The sequence below is a fragment of the Pogona vitticeps genome, chromosome 5 (assembly GCF_051106095.1).
Source record: "Pogona vitticeps strain Pit_001003342236 chromosome 5, PviZW2.1, whole genome shotgun sequence".
NCBI classification, from domain to species: domain Eukaryota; kingdom Metazoa; phylum Chordata; class Lepidosauria; order Squamata; family Agamidae; genus Pogona; species Pogona vitticeps.
The window spans coordinates 33,758,914-33,782,407 of NC_135787.1; the positions used below are offsets into that span (position 1 = coordinate 33,758,914).

Sequence of the window (23,494 nt, forward strand, 5' to 3'; positions counted from 1 at the left end):
AATATCAGATTGCAAACCTGTCTCTTGTAATATAGTTTGGTTAAGATTTAATGCAAAGTTTATCTTGTGAATAAGTCAGGTACTTGCAATCATTTATCTTTCCCTACCCCTTCTGCATGCTTCAGTTCCCCAGCACCCCAAAGCGTGCTGCTTATATACCACCTCATAGCGCTTAACACACTCTCTGGGCGGTTTGCAAGTTAATTATGCAGGCTACACATTGCCCTGTCCCCCCAAGCGAGCTGGGTACTCATTTTACCAATCTCGGAAGAACAGAAGGCTGAGTTGGCCTTGAGCTGACTGCCTGGGATTGAACCCCAGATCGTGAGCACAGTTTTGGCTGCAGTACAGCTGCTTAACCACTGTGCCACCTCAACTCCAAGGTAATACTTAAGCTCAAAATTGAAAGGGGGTTACCAGCAGCCAGTTTTCCTTAGTTAATAAAGTGTTAACTAGGGATGGGCATGAATCAGAAGAGTGATTTGTTTTGATTTGTGATTTGTCAAGGTTGACAAATTACAAATTAATGATTTTTTTACCAATGATTTTTTTTTACAATTCGATTCATCAATTCATTTTTTGCTTTAAAACCCTATAAAACAGCCTCCAAAGCACCTAGAGATATCAAAATTTCAAAGAAGCTTCCCCTGACTACAAGCCACACATGTTTGGTAAAGTTAGGATTTTGGAGGTCTGAGTTATTCAGCCACAAGGAGCCCCTCCCATAAAGTCCCCCCCAGGCACTTAGAGACACCATAATCACAGAGAAGCTTTTACTCACTCTCCTCTGCAGTCCCTCCAGGTTTTGTGAAGATTGGGTTTCAAACATCCAAGTTATACATCCACAAAGTCTGCCCCCCCCCCCGGAAAGTGTCCTTTAGCAACTGACTTGGGGAAACCCAATCTTCATCAAACGGAGGGATTATAGCGAAGTGTCAGTAGAAGCTTATCTATGATTTTGGTGTCTCTAGGAGTCTAGGGGCCCCTCTTTGTGGGTATAGAATTCAGACATCTGAAACTCAATCTTCACTAAACTTAAAGGATTGTAGAAGAAAGTCAGAGGAAGCTTCCCTGCAGTTATAGTGTCTCTAGGTGCTTTGGGAGCCGTTTTGTAGCCAAACGAATTGACGAATCAGCAAACTGCTAAAAATCTGTTGATTCATATTCATTGGGGCATTGATTTGCACAAGTACAATTGAATTTGCAATTTTTTAAAATAAATTTGGTGATTTGTTTTTTTTAATTCATGTCCATCTCTAATGTTAACTTATAATGATACAGCACGTACAGGTACTGCTTTCTAGTGCTCTTTTAGTAATGCTGTGTGTTGGGTGGGAACCTGATGCTGGATTGTACTTGGTGTTTTCATCCTGTTCTCCTTGCAGATTTTGCAGAGATGCCACTCAGGCATCCAAGTTTAATTTTTAAAGGTCAGAAATAGGATTCCATTTGTCTCTGCTCTCTTGATTTGGGGCACAGTATTATCCAATACAACATCTGTTGTGTCCCCTGGTAAACCTTAGTGGGGGCTGTTCCACACTCTCCATTTTGCCTCGAGATTCATCCTCAAGTTCTGCTTTGTTAGCAAAAACATGGGAAAACAGCAGGTTTAGCAGAGTATTAAATACTCCAGGTAGTCCAGAATAACTCACGCACACACCAGCAGCTTCTCCTCCACCAACGTGTATTTACAAGATATTTACAGCAGTTCAGTCTGGCAGCATAACAGGTAACATTCATCACAAAGGAGGAAGATACACCAACTGTTCAGTTTCACATATATATATACATATACAGATCTGCTTGTGTCCAGTCACATTATGTGTTGCATCATGCATGAGTCAGCACTGCTGAGTCATCATGACTCAGTTTCTACACATATTTTCATTATGGCTGCTCATTAATATACTTTATTCTGCTCAGACCTGTAAATTTATCTTGACATACTTTGTGGAAATAAGAAGAAGCTCTCCCTCCAAATCCCTAACACCATCCAAAGTAGACTACAAGTACAGTGGCGCCTCGCTTGACGACGTTAATCCGTTCTAGCGAAATCACTGTAGAGCGAAATTGTCATCAAGCGGGGGGGAAACCATTGAAAACCGCTCAGTGCGTTCCAGTGGGCTAAATACCTAATCGTCCAGCGAAGATCCTCCATAGGGCGGCCATTTTCCGGTGCCTGTCTTGTGAAAAATCCATCTCAAAAACAGCAGGGAGCCATTTTGCACAGCGAGCGGCCATTTTGAGAACCACCGATCAGCTGTTTTTAAACCATCGTTAAGCAAAAAATCGGTTCCCAAAGCAGGGAACTGATCATCGTAAAGCGATTTCCTCCCATTAAAACCTTATTTTGCGATCGCTATGGCGATTGCAAAAATCTCATTGTCAAGCGGATTCATAGTTTAATGAGGTAGTTGTTAAGCAAGGCACCACTGTGGTGTTGAAACTGACCTTAGTCAGATTCTCCTAGCTTTCTTTCATCTGCAAGTGACTCGGTGAGCCTACTAAGCAAGCTGCCATCTAAATGCAGATGATACTGAACAGGATAGTTTCAGTTTATGAATAAGATGCAAAGCCATGGTTGTTGCCCTTGCACCATATATCCTAGTGTTTTCTGGACCTGTTTTTCAGATGAGATCCTGCTGTACTGAATGACAAGATCTGAAAGAATGCTTTGCTTAGATTTCCATGAACATTAATAGAATTCTCTGGGTGATCATAGACTCTAGTTTACCAGTTGCCCCAGTCACACTAGAGAGTCTTTGGTCTGATCAAGCAGAATTCTCAGTACAGTTAGGGGTCCTGATCGAGCAGGGTCTGCAAATCATATATAATTTTGCCTATATGTTCAAATGAACGTGAATAATAGAATAATGGTGTCAGAAGGGGTCTATAAGGCCATGGAGTCCAATTCTCTGCTCAGTGCAGGACCCTAATTCAAAGCATATCTGACAGATGGTAGTCTAATTCTCCTATATTCTCTTATCATTCATTTGCCAATCAACAGAAAGGTGTGAACTGAGAAGGTGGGATCAGTACACACTTCGTGATGGATCATAAATACATGGCCCTGTAACATACTCATACTTTGAGATCATGCCGAATGCCTGAAGAGGATTTTTGGCATCTTAACATTGATTGGTATCCAGGTCATGACGCTTTGGAACTAAATTTATCCTCAGGATCTAATTTTTAATTGTGACAATAGATAAGTGTGTTATAAGAAGAGTCCACATCCATAAATAATATATAATTAGAAGACTGAGGTGAAAATAAAGACCCAGATTAAAATAATGCTCCTAAAACGCTCTGTCTTAAGATCTAATGTATAAAACTTTGCTTTATGTTAGTTTAGCATGAGGGGGAAAAATCAAAAGTTTGTCTCATGAATGCAAAAAAACAAAAGTGTATAGCCTCCCTTGTGGACATTCAAGGCTCAACACTCTTTAACAAGCTTGCTGCTTTTAGAAGCAAGGTAAAATCCCTGAAAGCAATAACCGCAATGGCCACCAGAGGACACTTTTGGTGAACCTGACCTTTCATCTTTGGAGGAAGCCTCAAATTAAAATGTTGGTACACTGATGATAGTTCACACAGCTTGAAAAAGAAAGAAAGAAGGCGGGAAAGCAAACATTCAGTAAGAACCAGAAAGTTTCGGCCGCAGGTTCATCTGCGCTCCAGACACATAATGGGTGTTACTTAATTTTCAAAGGGCATACCCGCAAGAGTCCTGCATCTTATTGATGGTAGTGAATGATCCAACATCTGTCTCAAGGACTGTCTTCCAAGAACACAGTCCTTTGGCAAAAACAAAATTGCTCAGGCCCTGGGTCTATGCAATAGACAAGTCATCTTAATATTCAAGCCTTCACATCCACAGTCAGTCACATATCTTCATTAGGGCACACATCACTATTGCTAAGACATCTGAAAATTGACATGGATGGAACAATTTAGGTCCCTCCACAAAAAAGTCCTTGAGCTACTACTGTGAGCCATAAACAGTTTGCGGCTTACCCTGTCAAGGAGGATTGAATACAACAGTGGACTGATCACCTGCCATATTTCTGAAGCAAGAGAGAGGGGCCTCATTCTGACCACATTCAAAGCTATCTGGAAGCAGTTCTGCAGTATATGTGTTTTCCTCACCAACCAAGCATAAGATCTAAGGTTTTGCTGAAAATAACAGAGATAGGGGAAGTTATAGGCTCTAAACACAGACCTTGATTCCTTGGGTTGTTTATGTGTTCTCTCTGAAATACTTTCTTTTCAAAGTAATTTAGAAGAGTTACTTAGGTAATTGTGGTATCCTACTAGCCCATGGTTCTTGAACATTTTACAGTATATATCCTTGTTACACATCAAGTCACTTCTGACTTACAGTGTCTGTGAATTAATGATCTCCAGAAGTTGCTATCATTAATAACTGTGCTCAGATCCTGCAAGTTAAAGGCTGTGGCTGTCTTTGTGGAGCCAGCTGATTTCATGTTGTGGCTTTCATACTTTTCTGTTGTCTTCCACTTTTCCTAATTGTACTTTCTTTTCTAGTGAGTCTTCTCATGATACATCCAAACTACAAGTTTAGTCATAATAGCTTCAAATGTGAGGTCAGACTTTCAACTCATTTTCAATAAATTTTTCTCTCTTTGAGCTTTCTACATTGTCCGCCTTTCATATCTCTACATAGTAATTGGGAGTGTCATACTAAAGTTTATCTCAGCTATGGTCTCCCATAACGTATCCTTATACTTAATGTTTATCTATTTAACATATACCACCTAATAGTGCATTGTGCACTCTTTGGGCAGTTCACATAAATACAAATAATCCAAAAAATTAAAAAGAATTAGCATACAAGTAAACAATGCAATACAAAATTTTAGTGTTAAGCTGTAATCCTGCTTTTGTATTTTTTTAACCTTCATTGGCAGTTACTTCAGATTTTTTCTGTGTTCTGCCAGTAATATGGTATCATTTGCATATTTTAAATTACAGTACTAGCATTTCTTTTGCTAATTTTCACTTTTTTTGTATGATATGCTGCATATAAATTGGACAATATAGAGATAATATACACCATTCTCTGACACCAGTAACCAATGAGAAACCGTATTGTTTCTCTTTGTTTTGTCCTATTAGCCTGTTCCAGTGATGGAGAACCTATGGCACGCGTGCCACAGGTGGCACGCGGAGCCCTTCTGGCACACGAGTCATAGGTCGCTACTCCCTCTGCCTCCCCTATGCAGCCAAACCTCATGAGGCAGCTGGAGCTGGGATTCTCCCTTCCGCCGCCACTTCCGGGTCCATCGCCATGATTCCCCCTTAAACCGCCACTTCCGGTTCCAGTCTTCTGGGTCCATAGTGGCGGCGGCACGCCACCCGCTGTCCCCCCCTCATTTTGGGCACGTGAGCCCAAAATGGTTCGCCACCACTGGTCTGTTATATAGGCTGTATAGCAAGATAGTCAAAGGATGTGGCTGACCCATTTTTAAGAAGAATCCATATGTTTTTATGACCCATACAGTGAAAGGCTTCATTGTAATCTATAAAATACAAACTGGTTTTCTCATGAATTCTCTTCATATGCTCCAGTAACCAATGCATATTTGTACCATGATCTCTAGTGCCTTTTCTTTTCATTTTTCACTTCACTTTCTTAAATTGCAAAGTTTCCATCAAATAATTCTTCTTTGAAGGAATAGGTCATCCTCGCATCTTTTCTGTATAGTTAATATGTTGTTTCCATATTTTAAGTATCTTGCTGTTATTAATTAATATGTTTCCTATTAGATAATACTTTTCAGCATCCCTAATCTTGGTTTAAATTTCCCTTTGATTTCTTGGCTCCTCCCAATATTTTGCTTTTCTTCTTTTGTTTCTCTCCTCTATTTCTTTGTAGAGTTATGTTATATTGTTATAATAGTGCTCTTTGTCTCTACATAAAAGTCCCTGAAAAGCTATATTTAGGATCCTAACTCTTATTTCTTTTTTGTAGTCTCTGAATCACACATATGAGTGTTTCTGCACCTGTACGAAACTCATTGTAACATTCTAGAGCTTAAATTGAGAACTATTAGACTAGCCTTCTCTGCTGCACATGTCGCAACAATTATTCTTCAATCCCCTTTAGCCACTGATGAAAATAATAGGGACATTTGCTATGAGCTGTTTTTCTTACTCCCCTCCAGAACCTTACCTGTTGTTGCTGTTGTTTATCTTTCGAGTCCTCTTTTCTCTGTGAGTCCCCCTTAAAAATAGTTTTAGTTTTTCATTGTTCTGAATCCTTCTCATTCTGAGGTATTTCTCCTTTTGTTGCAGCAAGGCCTTCCTGTCTTCTGTGGCCCCTTTTCAATGGGTCCTACAGCCATTCAAAGTGTTTTTGCTGTCTTGTGAGGGGCATCAGATACCATCTTGCCAGCATTGCTGCAAGTTTGTGTGAGTTGCAATTAAGAACTAACAATCTCGTTTAAAGTTTTGCTTGTGGGAAAAATCCCTTCAGATGGTTGACTTGCTATCTCAGCAATCTTCGCGGTTCCAGAAATGTCTGTTTCTGAGACTCTTTCTAAGCAGGCCATCATTTGGGGCCTATTGCAACCACCCAGACCTACTGGGCACCAAGAGGGGCTGTGATGGTTCAGTTACCACCTCTTGGTACTTACGACGTACCATTCAACTCAAAAGCATTGTCAGCGCCAAAGTCCTCTTCCTTCAATGGGATGGCACCGTCAATATTGAGAGCATCTTGAGCGCAGGTTTTGAAGAAAAGAATTCCACAGAATCAGCAAGTGAATTGTACACTGTCGGCCATGACCGTACAGAAATAAAGTCACTGTTGTCCCTGATTTGTCTTTTCTGTCCAAAGTGATTTCTGATTTCTACTTCAGCTAACCCCTGGTTCTTCCAACTTTCTCCCCATCCCCTTACTCTGACCTGGATATGTCACTTCATCCCTTGGATGTCTGTAGAGTTCTAGCATTCTATAGTTCATGGAATAAGTTTGGAAAACTGACTATTTGTTAGTTATCAGGTCTCAAGGTAATGCTCCAGTGACTGTCAAAGTGGCTTGTCAGTATGCTCCAGCTGGCAAAGAGAGGACTTCCTCGATCATTGAAGGGTCACTTAACTAGAGTTGTTGCTGTCTCAATGCCCTTTCTTAAAGGGATCCAGCTAAAAGATGTATGTAAGGCTGCAAAGTGTTCTCAGCCCTCAGTGTTTATCAAATATTACAGACTGGATGTTAAGGCCAAGCTTGATGCTGCATTTGGCAGGGCAGTGAGCTCTCCTATATTGGTGTGACATCCCACCAGCTCATAAGTGAGCTTGTCAGTTGCCCATATGTGTGATTCATAGAGACCATGGAGGAGGACAGGTTGCCTACCTATAACTGTAGTTCTTGGAGTGGTCATCTGTGAATTCACACAACCCAGTCTTCGCTTCAGTTTGCCATGCTACTACACTGCCTCTTATACAGCAGTGGACAACGAACGGGAACTGAGAGATGACTGTTAGGAACAGGGAAATGCTCTATAATGTTCTGACAAGTGTCATGCAGATGCAGAAGCATCTGTATATGTGAATTCACAGATGACCACTCAAAGAATTACAATTATGGGTAATAAACCTATTATTTTATCATTTTTTTCTTTTGTTTCTCATTTATATTTTTTTAATGTTACAATATCTGTCTATCAGGGTTTTTCTCTTTTTTTGGCTACAGGAGCATTCTTTCCTGGTCCTTCCTATCTTGGTTTTAGTGTATAATTTGTGGGCAGTTGCAAATTTTTTACATGGACTTTAATCTGGAATGTTATTTAGATTATGGACTTTAATCTGGAATGTTATTTAGATTATGTGTTGGCATTGTGATTAGTTTGTCCTCTTTTTTTAGCTTTAACCTTTAATATTGATGGGTCATGGTCTGTATTGCAGTTTATCTTTTGTCTGGTTTAGGCTGACTTTGATTCTTATTTCCACATTCTATAGTCCAGTTATATGTGTTTTGCAGCATTGGACTTTCCTTTTGCATCTATGCACATCAGCAAGTACAGTGGTGCCTCGCTTAGCGATTGCCTCGTTTAACGATGTGTTCGCTTAGCGATGAGGTTTTTGGAGTGATTTTGCACTCCGTTTAGCGATGTTCCCTATGGGGAAATTTCGCATAGCGATGTTCGGGACCTTGCCTCGCTTAGCGATGACAGTTTAGGTCCCCCTGTTTTGCTTAGCGATGTCCGTTTTTGCTATTTTTAAAGTGTCTTAAAATGTTCAAAAACTGTTTTAAATGCTTGGGATCTTTAGTGCACCTTGTAAAACCTTTGCAGAATTAATTTGGCTTTGTTCTGAGTCATCATTAATTTTTGGTGAATTTTCCCCCCATTGGAATGCATTGAACTGTAGGTTTGACAGCTGTATAAGCTGTATGGAGTATGTAGGTTAACCTTTCTAAAAATATATACCATAAGATGATTTTCAGAAGTTGGTCAAAACCAAATATATTGGGCAACAGACATATGGGCTCCTTGTATCTATTTATTCTTTTATCATGGGGGGAATATGTCTAATTGTAAGCCTGCATTTCCTTCCCTCGTGGATTTCATTTCAGGATTCACAACAGTTATAGCTACAGCAGCCACCATATTAACTACACTACCCCAAAAATGCATCTGTACCACATTTTAATATGTGATCACATGGTTCTTGACAAACATCTTCACACCTTTGTTTTTCCTTTTCTTTGTTTTGTTTTCGTAGCAGGAGTGTTTTAGCGCATCCATACAAACCTTCATAGGTCACCCACCTAATCCTCCCTGGCTGCTATATTAATATTATATTTCCCATAGTTGGATGTCTCTTGCATCAAAAATAACATAATTTTTGCAGGAAGATTCCCTTTTTGATTGGTACATGGTGGCATCGAACACTGCACTCATCAGGATGGAGGATTACCTTTAATTTTATAGCCATAAGATACACATCCACATAATTTCCACAGTTAACAACTCTAGATTCTGTACTTTTTTATGATAATGCACGTCTGTTTCTGCTGCAAGCAGAATCACAAAATGAAATTGAGAAGGCACATACAGAGAAATTGGTAATTTAAAAAAGAAGCAAATCAATCATGTTTATGATTTATAATAAATAAATAAATAAATAATAAAAAACCCCAGAAAATATGGTTCTTGTATTCTCATTATAGGAATGTATATTCACATGCTTCCAGATGCCAGACAAGAAGGACTCTTTAAACGGAGTACAAATGTTCTGTACAAAAACTATAATGTACATGTTGAGTGCATTTAAAATTCTTTAACACATAGGCTGAAATCCTGGTGCTTAGCATAGTAAGTCACACTAGACTTACTATGTACTTTTCAAGTACTCATAGTGGATTTTTTACTTAATTTTTCTCTCTGTACCAATTCTGTAGTAAGCAATGAATATGCGTATGGCTACCGAGAACAGTATAGTGAAAGGACTGCTCAGCCATTTCAACTGGATCTTAACACTAGTATGTTGTATTACTACGATGATGGAACAGGAGTGCAGATGTATACTGTGGATGAAACACTACTTAAAGAATACATTAAACGCCAAATGTAAGTAAATTGCTTAATATATGTGCTCTGGGTATGTTTGGAAGCAAACTTTTTGCCTCATGCAAAATTTGATGTCTCTGGCTTTTTTGATGTGTCAGTGGAACTGCTTGAAAGTCAGTACTAATCATTCCCCTCTGCTGACATTTTACTGTGAGCTTTTAATGAGGATTGCTCTTGAGTCTTTGTGGAATATTTGCAAAGCACATCTATCCTAACTCTGGAGTATGTAGGTTAATTTGTTTGCATTGTAATTTAGCAGCTGTGCTTACAGTTTAGCAGTAAAACAGAAATAGGATGCCTTTAATTAGATAATAACAGACTTGAAATAATGTTGCACTTCTTAATTGTCTCACTGTTTAAGTGAGCATCTTGACAGTTTGTCATGTCTGAGGAAAGCAATTGCTTCTAGCCATGTACAGTAGGATTCCTGTATTCGCAGGATCAATATCCACGGTTTCACTTATCCATGGTCTGAACATATTAAAAATATTAAAAGAAAAAAAATCCAGAAAAACTGTTTTCACATTTATTAGCAGATACAGCCAGTAGGGGGAGTCAGACATCGTGCTATATAAGTGAGGAATGCATAACATGGTCTCTATTGTTCTCCAGTGGCTAGTTGTGGTAATGCACGTGAATTCCCGCCCCCCCCCCCCGTTTTTATCCTTTTACCATGCTATCTCTCTGTATATCTAGTGTTCACTATTATCTGCAGTTTTCAGTATCGGCAGGAGGCTTTGAACCAATCCTGAGTGAATATGGGGTCCTAATATATGAAAATGGATGCCAGTCATGTGCAAGGGTACTCAGAAGGCCACACTGGAAAATCATGAGATCTGTAGCGAAGAGGTAGTTCATATGCTGGCAGGTTTTTTCCCCACCTGGTACTGTTTCTTTGTATATTCTATGCAACTTACTGTACTTTTCCTTTCTTTGTTGCGATAGGTGCAAAAGTAAGGAAAAAAACATTTTGAGAACTAAAAATATTTGACAAGAGTCTGTCTGTTTCAGATTTTATTGCATACCACCTGCCAACAATTCTATTTTTCCGAGCCTTGTCAGTCCTGATTGTTGAGGCTGATGTAGTGTTTTGTTGTTTCTGCTGTCTTCAATACCCATTCAGGCTGAAGGGAAAAAAAACTTTCTTAGCAACATTTTCAATTTTATAGGTAGAAGGAAAATAGAAATTAAAAAGTTAAAAAAGAGAAAAACATGGTGGCACCTTAAAAACTAACTTTTACGTGTTTTAATTTAAGATTTCATGGACAGGTCCACTTCATCAGACTTGTCCACAGAAGCTCACATTAAAAACATAAAAGTTAGTCTTTAAAGTGCCACCGCATTTTTGTCTATTTTTTACTTTTTATTTCTATTTTGCTTTTACCTATAATGCTTGCACAGATTAATATGACCGCCCCCTTCTACAATTTCAGTTTTATATATGTTGTTTCTGTCTTGTCATTTCCATGCTACAGTTAAGCTGTCTTTCCAGTGTCACAGTTTATATGCCTTAATTAGGGGAAGAACTGTTATTGTTGGTTCATCAGCACCCAAGTTCAGTAAATCATCATCTTATTAGTATTTCTGTCATTAGTATCTGTAATGTTTACTCTATGGCCCCTGTTTGCTTCACCAGACAAAGAGCTCATGTGAGTATCCCAACACGTCTTTTACCCTGTTGACACCAGTTGATCTCTTTACCAACTATATTTGCTATGAAAGACTGAGGTCCATTCAGTATTTAACTTTGAAATAAAAACAGGTTTATTGGTTACAAGTTGTTTTAGGAATAGTTCCTAAGCACATTCTTAAAGTTACACAAAGCTTCAGTATTTTCCTTTAGCTCAGTGATGGCGAACCTTTTTGAGTTTGAGTGCCCAAACGGCAACACAAAACCAAATTATTTCTTTCGAAGTGCCAACACTGCAATTAAATCTGAATACTGAGGTTTTAGTTTAGTAAAAACAACTCAGACAGTTGTCTGAACTAAACAACACCTTTTGTCTTTAAAGAAAAGCATAATAACAGAACTTTCAATGATACAAACCCTTTTTTATTGAAAAATAACCATTAACTCTAGTAAATGGAAAAAAATATTAAAGTAATACATGTACACATAGCCTGAAGCCAGGTAATTTATACAAACTTCAAAAATAATTATGTGCATGTATTTTTTAAAAGGGATACTCAACATGGCATGCTTTTGCACAATTGATGTGATTTTTGATGTTGTATGCATGCTGATAATTTGTCAAACCTTGGCTTATACGCTGTTAGTTTGAGAGCAACACATGCAGCACTCAGGTCATTTGTCAGTCTGTTTCTGGTATACAGATATAATTTGATATAATTCAAAGCTGAAAATAGCTGCTCACAAGCATAAGATGACCCAAACAAAGTAAGAAGAGCAATCCCAAGTGCTTTCATTGACTTAAAATTATTTGGCAGAGAATTCCACACTTTAAAGATTTCATTTTCAGAACTACCAACTGTTCTGTGCTTTGTCATCATTTCACACTCTATCTTCTCCAGTGTTGCACGCAGGTCATAGAATTTATTTTTTTAGATAGTTTTCTTGAAATTCCAATAGCTCCATTTCCAGATTTCCAAAATTTAACCATTGTAAGCAGGAAATATCAAGTTATTCATATTCGGCTTTATCTGGAGAAGTAAGAAAACAAAGAGTTGTCTCCATCTTACAGAACTGTAAAAATCTGTTCCTAAAATTCTCCTTTGCAGCTGCTACAATACTAGAAAATTCCTTGCAGATTTCCTGATGGCTTGTAGGATTGTCCATAAAAGTTGTAGAATTATCCAAATATATTTTTAGATTTGCAAAATATTTCAGCTGCCCATTTCCAAGGTCTCTCTCAAAAACCTGCAGTTTTCTTTCAAATGTTCTGACATCACATCTCCTGTCATAGGCTCCCACACCATTGCTCTAACCTGATGGACAGGAGTGATGCGTGAGCTGTCCATCACACTTACCTTTAAACAAGCTTGATTAATCCACCCGACGCTCTCTCGCACCTTCCTTCCCGCCTTAATTGGAGCTTTCCCTCCTGCTTGCAGTCAAGTCCGGGGAAAGTAGTAATTCACAAGCTGGATTGACTGCCCCGGGCTGTTCTACAGTAGAAAACAATAAAGCAACCTTATCTCCGATCTGTAAAAGAACTGATTTACAAGTGCTGCAACCAAGGAAGGTAGCAGGGATAGGTGGCTTACAATTGTGCAGTTTGAGGTTCAGCTGCAGGGAGTGAGGGTAGGCGGTAGTGCTCTGCTCGCGTGCCCAGGGAGAGATCTCCACGTGCCAGCTGTGGCAGACCTGCTGTAGGTTTGCCATCACTGCTGTAGCCTCTTCTATCTTAACTAATACAGTTAACACTCTTAACTATTCACTCCTTAAATTCTCTCTGCCTCAAATTCAAAATATCTTCCTTTCTTGTCAAACCTTTCTCTCTATGTCAAAAACCCTATATATGTCGATGTTCCCTCACACTCTGCTACAGACCCTCTTCCATCTAGTTGGCTCCGCCTCCGACCAACTCCCATTGGTGCAGAATAATACCCTTACATATATGGGAAGGCAGGGTGTCCGCTACATATTGTTGGTTCATCAGCACTCAGGTTTAGTAAATCATCATCTTAATAGTATTTCTGTCATTAGTATGTTTTCTGGTCTATTGATCTCCATTTCTGCCTTTGGTCAGTTTTAAATCATGTTGATTGCTTTAAGCACTTACAGCTTCTGAATAACATGCTAGTTTCCTGTTACGAGCAGGTTCACTTTTTTTTTCAATTCAGCTATGTTATACATTTTGTTCTACATTTCTCACATTTCTTAATAGAAGCATTTTGATCATCACGTACTTTTGAGAGCCATTTATTACTTATATGAATGCAAGAATGAATATTTCTTACTAGGATTTTATAACAATTTGGAGTTTTTCCATAACTCGTGTAATAACTATATTTCCTTTTTTAAAAAACATAATGTGGATCTAAAACCTGTATCTTTTTCTAGTCCTCTGAGATGTGTGCTTAGTCTCTTTGATTATTTCTGAGCTGCTTCATTACTTCTATATGCTTCAGTTTTTGTTTCTTGTTATTGTATGTGTTCCTTGTTGATATTAAGGTAATATGATTTAAATATTTATAAAACACTGTATTCTTTTTATCATGCTTTCATTCTTCCTGGAATTAAGTGATTTTTTCTAATTGAAACAGGATCATAATAAAAAGAATTAATATATATAAGATGAAATGCTGTTGCTTAGCATAGTAAATCACACTGTAGTATTGAATCAATGGGGATTTTATCTGAGTAGACTCTGTCTAGAGGGGCGGGGTAGAAGTCAAATAATAAATAAAAAATATAAATAAATTTTGTGAGTCAGCTCCTGTGGAAGTCTGTTGATGCAAATAGGTCTACTCTAGTTGTGACCTACTGCTTGTAAGCTGCAACTAGAGTGTGCTTATTTGAAATTTATAAAGGGAGATGACTCACCAAATCCTCACTGTTTCGGTGGGCCTAATTATTGTGTTTTACTGTGCCAAGCAACAGCATTTTCATCCATATACATGCTCACTTTTTCATTGCGAATATTTTGAGTTGAAGGAAAACCACAAATAAACTTGCTTGAATGCATGGCCTTGGTGGTGACAACTCAGAACTACATAAACATTGGCCAAAATCCTTTTGCCATATTATGGTGACATAACACAAATGATGTAACTTTTGGAAGCACATTGCCAAATATTAATCTATATAGGTATTATCCATTGTTTAGAGTCATGTGGCCTACAAAGATTTCTTAATTGGAGGCAGCTTTCCTCCCAAAGTTGCACCTGTTGTGTAGTTGTACCAGAGGATATTGACCATCTTTAGTGAAGAGACAAAATGATATGGTTTGGTTTTTGTTTGCATTTATGCAGTCACTTCTGTTCTGTATGTGTGATAATGTCCAGCACTCTCCACCTTCTTCTTCCCAATATTGGTCACGGAAAAATCAGGCAAACCAAATTCTTCCAAATAAACAGGTTTATGAGGGGGTGCTGAAAAGTATTGAGCCTTTCCCAGAAAAAAAATGAGCTTGGAAGCTGTAACTGCCACACTATTCTACATATTCCCTCAGGAAGTCAATGCATTTGCGACATCTGTCCTGCAGCTTCTTAAGTCCCTGCAAATAAAATTATTTCGACTGTTGGTGTAACCACTCATTTGCAGCATTCGTTGCCTTAAGAACACTCCCAAATTGTTGTCCCTTTAGGTGTTTTTTGAGTTTGGGGAATGGATAATAGTCAGAAGGAGCCAGGTCAGGAGAATAGAGTGGATGGGGCATCACTTGAATGCCTAAGGATGTCAGTTTTGCCATTGTTTCACCTACACTGTGTGACGAGGCGTTGTCATGCAACAGGATGACACCTCTGGAGTGCTTTACTCAACGTTTTTCCTTGATGTTTTGCCTCAACTTTGTCAATAAGGCACAGTAATATTTTGCCTTGATGGTTGAACCCTGTTGGAGGTAGTCCACCAGCAGAACTCCCTTCTTATCCCAAAAACTGTTGCCATTTGCTTCTGCACTGACCTTTGCACTCAGAACTTCTTTCACCTGGGGGAAGCACTGTGCCTCCATTCCTTAGACTGTTCGTTTGTCTCAGGATCATAACAGTAGATCCATGTTCCATCAGCAGTTACCAGTTTACCCAGAAAATCTGACTCATTTCTTGCAAAATGTTCCAAAACAGCCACCGATGACTCCACACGTTTCCTCTTTTATTCGGTTGTCAAAAGTGTGGGGATCCACTTTGCTGCCAGCTTTCTCATTTCCAAGTCGTTGTGGATAATGGCACCAACTCTCTCACGTGATATTCTCAGATATATAGCAATACTTTTGGCTGATATTTGGCGGTCCTCCATGATCATATTATGGATGGCTTTCACATTTGGAGGCACAGAGACAGAAACAGGCCTTCCACTGGGTTTTTCACTTTCAACACCGAAATGGCCAGTTTTAAAATTGACAACCCAATGGTAAACTGTTGCATATGAAGGGCCACTGTCACCCATCGTCGTTTCGTTTAGTCGTGTCCGACTCTTCATGACCCCATGGACCAGAGCACACCAGGCCCTCCTGTCTTCCACTGCCTCCCGTAGTTGTGTCAATTTCATGTTGGTTGCTTCGCAGACACAGTCTAGCCATCTCATCCTCTGTCGTCCCCTTCGCCTCTTGCCTTCACACTTTCCTAACATCAGGATCTTTTCCAAGGAGTCTTCTCTTCTCCTGAGATGGCCAAAGTACTGGAGCCTGAGCTTCAGGATCTGTCCTTCCAGTGAGCACTCAGGGTTGATTTCCTTTAGAATTGATAGGTTTGTTCTCCTTGTAGTCCAGGGGACTCTCAAGAGCCTCCTCCAGCACCACAATTCAAAGGCATCAATTCTTCGGCGGTCTGCATTCTTTATGGTCCAGCTCTCACTTCCATATATCACGACAGGAAAAAACATAGCTTTGACTATTTGGATTTTTGTTGGCAAGGTGATGTCTCTGCTTTTTAAGATACTGTCAAGGTTTGTCATCGCTTTCCTCCCAAGAAGCAGGCATCTTTTAATTTCGTGGCTGCTATCTCCATATGCAGTGATCATGGAGCCCAAGAAAGTAAAATCTGTCACTGCCTCCATATCTTCCCCTTCAATTTCCCAGGAGGTGTTGGGACCAGTCGCCATGATCTTTTTTTTTGATGTTGAGTTTTTTTTGATGTTGAGTTTCAGACCGTTTTTTGCACTCTCCTCTTTCACCCTCATTACAAGGTTCTTTAATTCCTCCTCACTTTCTGCCATCAGAGTGGTGTCATCTGCATATCGGAGGTTGTTGATATTTCTTCCGACAATCTTAATTCCGGCTTGGGATTCCTCCAGTCCAGCCTTCTGCATGATGTATTCTGCATATAACTTAAATAAGAAAGGGGACAATATACAGCCTTGTCGTACTCCTTTCCCAATTTTGAACCAATCAGTTGTTCCATATCCAGTTCTAACTGTTGCTTCCTGTCCCACATATAGGTTTCTCAGGAGATAGACAAGGTGGTCAGGCACTCCCATTTCTTTTCCGAACTGTCACCCATAGTTTGTGACATTTCCTCGTGGATCTGCTTTGCACCTTTCCCTTGGAGAAACAGGAACTTGATTATGATCCTATGCTCTTCCACATTGAACTTTTCTAGAGGTGCTGCCATGTTCACTTTGGACCTGAACATGAAAGATAAGTTAAAATCATAGGTAGTTGATTTTTGCACCATTGAATGCAGACCAATTGGCCAGTACACCCTGCAGTTTATAGCTTCCTAGCTCAATTTTTTCTGGGAAAGGCTCAGTACTTATCAGCACCCCCTCGTATTCACTAGCAAGTTGACTGGTTCAGTTTTGTTCATATCTTGCGTTTCAGGCTTTATCAACAACTCACAAGTTTTAACAGTTTCATAACCAGAATAATCCTCTTTAATCATGAGATGAACCCATAACTTCTTGGTTCCATTTAGGACTGTAGCCCAATGTATGAGCATTGAGAAATGTCATTGTTGTGGGTCGTAAACTTATGCTGCCTGTGGCTCCCAAACTTTCATGCTTTTGTTTAGTCTCTGTGGTGGTCGGAATGGACTGTTCCTATGGGATCTCCCAGGAGTTTCCGAACATCTCCTGTTCTCCTGTCTCTGTACCTCTCTTTCCAGCCGTACTTTATATTCTTTTCTTTCTTCTGTCTCCCCTCAGTATGGTGGTTTCCCGTATACCTTTTTTTTCTCCACTCTCTTTCAGAATATTCCCTTGGTACTTTGAACTCAACCCATTCTCTCGTCCACGGATCCTCCTCCACCAACTCTACCAAGTCACCTTGTGCCTTTCCCCTCTCCTCCTGTGCCCAACAACGCTCTTCCTCTTCTTTTCCCACCTCAGTTCCTCCTCCTCCTGTTTCTCCCTTCACACTTTAACTGTCCCACCCCTTCTATCAGTGTGTCTATCTCCTCTCCCCTCTCCTTATTACGAGAGACAGATGGTGCACTCTGTGTAACGCCTTGGTTGTTACCCTCAGTCTCACAGTATGTAAAACAGTGATGCAATCAATGTACCATGTCTGTTTATCCAACTATGCAGCTCATTAGCTATTAATAAAAAGCATAATTATTTTGGCTCAAATCTTTTGTTACTATATAATATTGTAAATTACTTGAATATGCTCAAATTATATATTCTGTGGTTGTTTGTCCTCTTCAAATGATTTGTTATAGTGGTTCCCATATTAGATAACTTTAACTGCTTCTTATCCTACACCACAGCAAATCATTTAACCTTGAAGCTAATGAATTGTAAAGATCAAGATTTATTGTGAATGAATTCAGTAAGTCAGCTTTAATGAAGGGTGGTGGTAGTTTAGAAAAGTATATAGTAAGCTAATCTAAACATTCTTCTGTCTTCAGTGAGTATTATTTCAGTATAGAAAACTTGGAAAGGGACTTCTTCTTGAGGAGAAAGATGGACCAGCGAGGATTCTTGCCGATTTCTTTGATTGCCAGCTTCCACCGAGTCCAGGCTCTTACTACAAATGTTAACCTAATATTAGAGGTAAATTTAGTTTCTTATAGAGAGTAATATAAGTTTTGCTAGTACAATTTTTTAATGAACTTGAATCAGAGAAAGTGCAGTTCAGCAAAATATTTCAATGTTGGCTTTCCATTGCATTTTAAATGCTGAAACATTAGTGGCAGAATAATGAATTAGACTGGATTATTATTTTTAGCTGTCTTTTTGGTACCTCAGTTCTCACATTTTAGCTACTATTACATTTAATGTTAGAAGATGCTGAAGTAACATCAGTATAAACTAGGCTGTATAAAGTACATTAATACATTCTGGGTACCTCAGTTGCTAATGAAAATTTGTCTGAGTGGGAAGCTTTTTTAAACTGAAGATGATATTTTAAATTACTCTGTTGGGAAAGGTTAAAAAAAAGAAAGAGGAAGAAAACCGAATGCTTTAGTAATTCTTTATCAGAAAGTAAAGAATAGTCCCTTCTGGCTGTTAACCATACAAAGTATGAATAACGGAAACTGTTACAAATTTTATTTAAAAATAAATTGAACAAAACATACATACAGCAAATGTAAGATACAGAGTGAAGTGTAGTGATGGTTCATAGGAATCTTGCTAATTTCTGACTGGAAGTAAAGTGTTTTTCCATACTCCTGCAGGATTTAGAGAGGAACAATGAAAAGTGTCACATGAAGGACATTTTTTTTTGTTCATGGGCTGTTCAGCTGATTTCCCAGTATTCTAAAATATTTCTCTTTTATGTTTGAAAAAGATCTAATTTTATGAAACAACTCTTTAAAACTAAATACCTACTATTAAGTGGCATTATAGTTTACTTGAGTTAAGCTATATTAATAACATTTACTTGTATTGTCTAGGCCTTAAAGGACAGTACAGAAGTAGAAATTGTAGATCAGAAGATGAGGAAAAGGGTAGAGCCAGAAAAATGGCCAATTCCAGGACCTTCTTCAAGCAGTCTTCCACAAACTGACTTTTCCCAGCTTATCAATTGCCCGGAATTTGTACCAGGCAAAGCATTTGGTTCACATACTGGTAAGATGCTTTTCTTTTCCTCTTTTCTGCCAAACTGTGAAGTTAAATTTTTCAGCCTTTGCTGAATGATGACATAAATGTAACTTTCTTATGCGAGAGATTAAACATATGCTACTCTTAGTACTGTAGTATCTGAATTTTGAACTTAATTCCAATTCCATCAATTAATCTTCCTCCAGTTTTGTTCTAGAAAGAATGGGAACTGGGAGATCAATCTGGTAAATTTTCTCAATTGTAGAATCTGCACCAAGCTCTCCAAGAATGGGAAGTCAGAGTACTAAGAAAAGCACTGAAACAAATAGCCTTCAAACAATGTGCAAAGGATTATCAACAAGTCTGCCAGATCTGGACTCTGAACCATGGATAGAAGTAAAAAAAAGACATCGTCCATCCCCAGCCAAACCAAAGGTATTGCAAGGTGGCCTAAATACTATATTTTTGAAATAAAATGCATGTAGTATTTCCAGCTCTTTTTTGCAGCCTAAGGAAAGATAAGGTATATTCAGGTGACTGTTTTGATTCAGTGGAGACTGTGCTTTGATTTCCCCCCTCTCATGTGAGGGCTTATTTTATGAGTCAGACAGTTTTGATGAGTGAGAATATTTGCTTAGTCTCATGTTATTTCTCTTTATTTATTTTAATGAGATCTGCATTCAGTCTTGGAGCTTAAAAACCAAAATATTCACAAAGGAAGAGAAGTTGGTGGGAAGAGATAGAGGAAGGCCAGCATTAGAGCCCCAAGAGTTTGTAGGTTGTGGGCGGGTAAAGGGGCTCCTAGACCTCAGGCAGACTTTGGAAGCTCTCGTGGGAGAAGAAAGTCCCCTAGACAAAAGTCAGCAGTGCCCTTCTGCAGTGGTACCTGAAAGTTGCCCTTCTCCTTCATCCCTTTCCAGCCTGTCTGCATCCAGGTATATTTATTCAGTTGAGGACAAAAGGTCTTGTGCAAAGATATTCCTTAGGGTCCTTTAGTCATTTGAAAACCCTCTTTAACTCATATGTCTCTGTTTAGATTGATGTGAACTTTGCTTACTGAGCATGCATGTAGACCTTAACACAGAAAAATTCTTATACTATAATATACCATTGATGAGGATATCAACTTAACAAATATAATATATTTCAAGTCTTCATTAAGACCTCCCTCCCCCAGGGGGAATAAACTGTTCTATCTGAGAATCCATAAGATACCTTATTTCGGCAGAAGCCTTTCTTGCATTTTACTCTCCTTCCTTAAATGTTAAATCAACACTAACATGACCACATTCTTCAAAATGACTGACCAAAGTGTCCTATTCATACACATGTTATGTAAGTGTTAAGCTGTCCTTCTTATAAGGGATCTCTGGGTCTTGCCCACACACTTTTTTTCTACAGGGACATTTAGTGAATACTGTGGGTAGAAAAGTGGCAAATAATTTTACTCTCTCTGAAGAACAAAGAGAGTTCTTCAGACAAATAAGAGGTGTTCTAAAGCTCCAGCCCAAAAGGCTAGTTGGCTCAGATATGAGCCAGAAACATTCATCATCATCATAGGCATCCTTCAGTCTCGAGAGACCATGGTAACATGCTCTGAATTGAGGAATGTCCTCTCCAGGGCATGAAGCCTGGGTAAAGTAATAAGGAGGATAGGCTGTTACCCAAGCAGCAAATCCCCCCTCTCCACATTGCTGAAGTGGTCCAATGGAAAGGCAAGAGCCAATACAATTGGTTCCAGCAACGTCGCAGGAGTTGGCAGAACGAAACGAACTGCCTTCGGGACTCCAGCTCCGGATTTTGCCTCGAGGTTAACTCCTGAAGCCTTTTCCACGAGTGGATATAGCCACAAGGCAGTGGAGGTTTGAAATCAGAGTTTTCCTTCTCCTAGATGGGCTGCGTTCCATGGCTGATGAGCCCCACCTAGTCAGACTAGGTGTACTCAGAAACATTAATTGGCTGGTCATATTGGTATGGACCAGCCAATTAATGTTTCTGGTTTGTTTATACACACTCATTAATTTTTTATCACATCCTAAAATGTCTTGTACTAAATTCCAGTGGTGTTGAATCCTTCTGTGCAGATGTTTGCTGAAATTAGTAAAAATAAGATCTCCTTTTGATCATTAAAATGTCTTGCTACTCTCTGAATTTTGGTTATTATGCAGCCGTGCAAGCGTTATTGTTTGAATTCAGTTTTAAACCTAAAATACATACTGAATGAGTAAGAAGTGTAAATGATCATTTGTGGCTCCCTTTGTTCTATTTTGTATGACTTAGTGACTTAGTTGCTAAATCTGTTATTCCTGCTATTAATCATTCCATTAAACTTCCTTGCATTTAGATACTGTCTCAACTGTAATTCAAAAATAATGAATTAGCTCGTGTCTTTGATTCACTGAAAATATAAAACACTTTAAACATTTTCAGGAATTGGTACCTACACTTGAGGAAATGGTGCAGCAGCAGCCACTGCCTTCAGAAGAACAAGAACAGGAAGAACTTGATTTTTTGTTTGATGAAGAGATGGAACAAATAGACGGCAGAAAAAATAAATTCACAGAATGGTCAGATAGTGATTCAGATTATGAAATTGATGATCAGGACTTAAATAAGATTCTGATTGTAACACAGACACCGCCATATATGAGAAAACATCCTGGAGGTGATCGCACTGGTAACCATGTTTCACGGGCAAAAATTACATCAGAACTTGCCAAAGTTATTAATGATGGTTTATACTATTATGAACAGGATTTGTGGATGGAGCAGACAGAAAATGACTGTGTTGCTATGAAGGTAAATTATGCATTTAAGCTGTTGAACAGAATATGATTTGATGACTAGGTTTGTTGCCATAACTCTTTCCAGAGAACATTTGCTTAAGTGGATGAAAATAGTTGTGGGTTTTTCGGGCTCTTTGGCCGTGTTCTGAAGGTTGTTCAGGGCTGTCCTCTGAAGATGCCGGCCACAGAGACTGGCGAAATGTTAGGAAGAAAAAGCATGCTGCTTATATACCGCCCCATAGTGCTTCAAGCACTCTCTGGGTGATTTACAAGTTAATTATGCAGTCTACATAACACAGCCAAAGAGCCCGAAAAACCCACAACAACCATTAGATCCCGGCCGTGAAAGCCTTCGCGAATACATTGGATGAAAATATACTAAAGTTTTGGGATTTGTGAATCGAGTGTTGATACTGTTTTTATTGTTGCTTTGTTCTGTTTAGAATAAAATAGAATTATTTTATATATGGTGTGTAATCAGCTGAGTATTATTTCGAACACAGTATTAGTTGTCTGGTACTCCATGTGATCCAGCTAGCCATGCCACATTTGACACACCAAGTCCCGATCCTTAACAGAATACAAAGTACCACTTCAAAGTACCTGGTTCTCCCTTATCTCAGTAGATAAGGGAGAACCGAGCCTTGCTTCCAACATCCAGATTTACAGGCTTGGACCAAAGTCAGTGTTTTATTATACTTGGGTGGATGTAACAAAACAGATCAGCCACCAGGACATTGAGCTGTCCTGTTAGAAATTTCCACTAATCTGTATTCAAAACACTTTGGCTGTATCAACAGCAATTTCTTCCATAAGTTGCAAGATAGTAATGTTCTTCAGGTTTCTAGCAAAGAAAGCAAAAGAAATTGTTTGGTAATGTCAGTTGTCCTTCAGATAGCCTTTATACTTCCTGGTCGTCATGAAAATTCTTCTCAAGTTCTAAAAGGAGCTGGCATCTGCTTGTAGAAAATCAGAAAGGCTTTCTCATTTTATACTGCTTGCATGGTGAATATTTTATCCACCTGTACCATAGCTTGATAGAGTTAAGGTATACATTTCATAAATGTGCAAGGGCAAACATATTCTTGTTCCAGACATCTTAGCACCCTCTCACCAGGGCTGCCAGCTTGTTGTCACCGAACATTTTCAAACTATATTGATCAAGACACCTATGCATTTGCAGAGACAGCTCTTGGAGGAGAGTGCTGAAGATCTTACTTCCATCAGATGAAAAGAGAAGTTTATTTCACCCAATGCCTTAACACACTTCATTTTCCCAAACTGGATACAGTGGTGCCTCGCTTAGCGAGCGTTCCGTTTAGCGACGAAATCGCTTTGCGACAAACTTTTTGCGATTGCAAAAGCGATCGCTTTGCAATGTTCCCTATGGAGGAATCTTGCTTTGCGATGATCGGTTCCCTGCTTCGGGAACCGATCATCGCAAAGCGACCATTTTCACACAGCTGATCGGCGGTTTCAAAATGGCCACTGGGTAAACAAAATGG

At 39.1% G+C, this 23,494-nt stretch overlaps 1 protein-coding gene across 3 annotated transcripts in view; it reads left to right on the top strand.

Moving 5' to 3' along the window:
- LARP1B (La ribonucleoprotein 1B) overlaps window positions 1–23,494 on the top strand; it is a 65,421-nt gene that overhangs the window by 21,311 nt on the left and 20,616 nt on the right. For 2 of the 3 annotated variants that reach the window (XM_020781522.3, XM_020781523.3), the window contains exons 7-11: window positions 9,428–9,596; window positions 18,066–18,210; window positions 19,056–19,230; window positions 19,469–19,638; window positions 21,634–22,002. In XM_020781522.3, the coding sequence (XP_020637181.3) occupies window positions 9,428–9,596; window positions 18,066–18,210; window positions 19,056–19,230; window positions 19,469–19,638; window positions 21,634–22,002 (1,028 nt within the window). Of the gene's footprint in view, window positions 1–9,427; window positions 9,597–18,065; window positions 18,211–19,055; window positions 19,231–19,409; window positions 19,639–21,633; window positions 22,003–23,494 lie in introns of all 3 variants that reach the window. The other variant, XR_013536931.1, reaches the window with a different exon arrangement.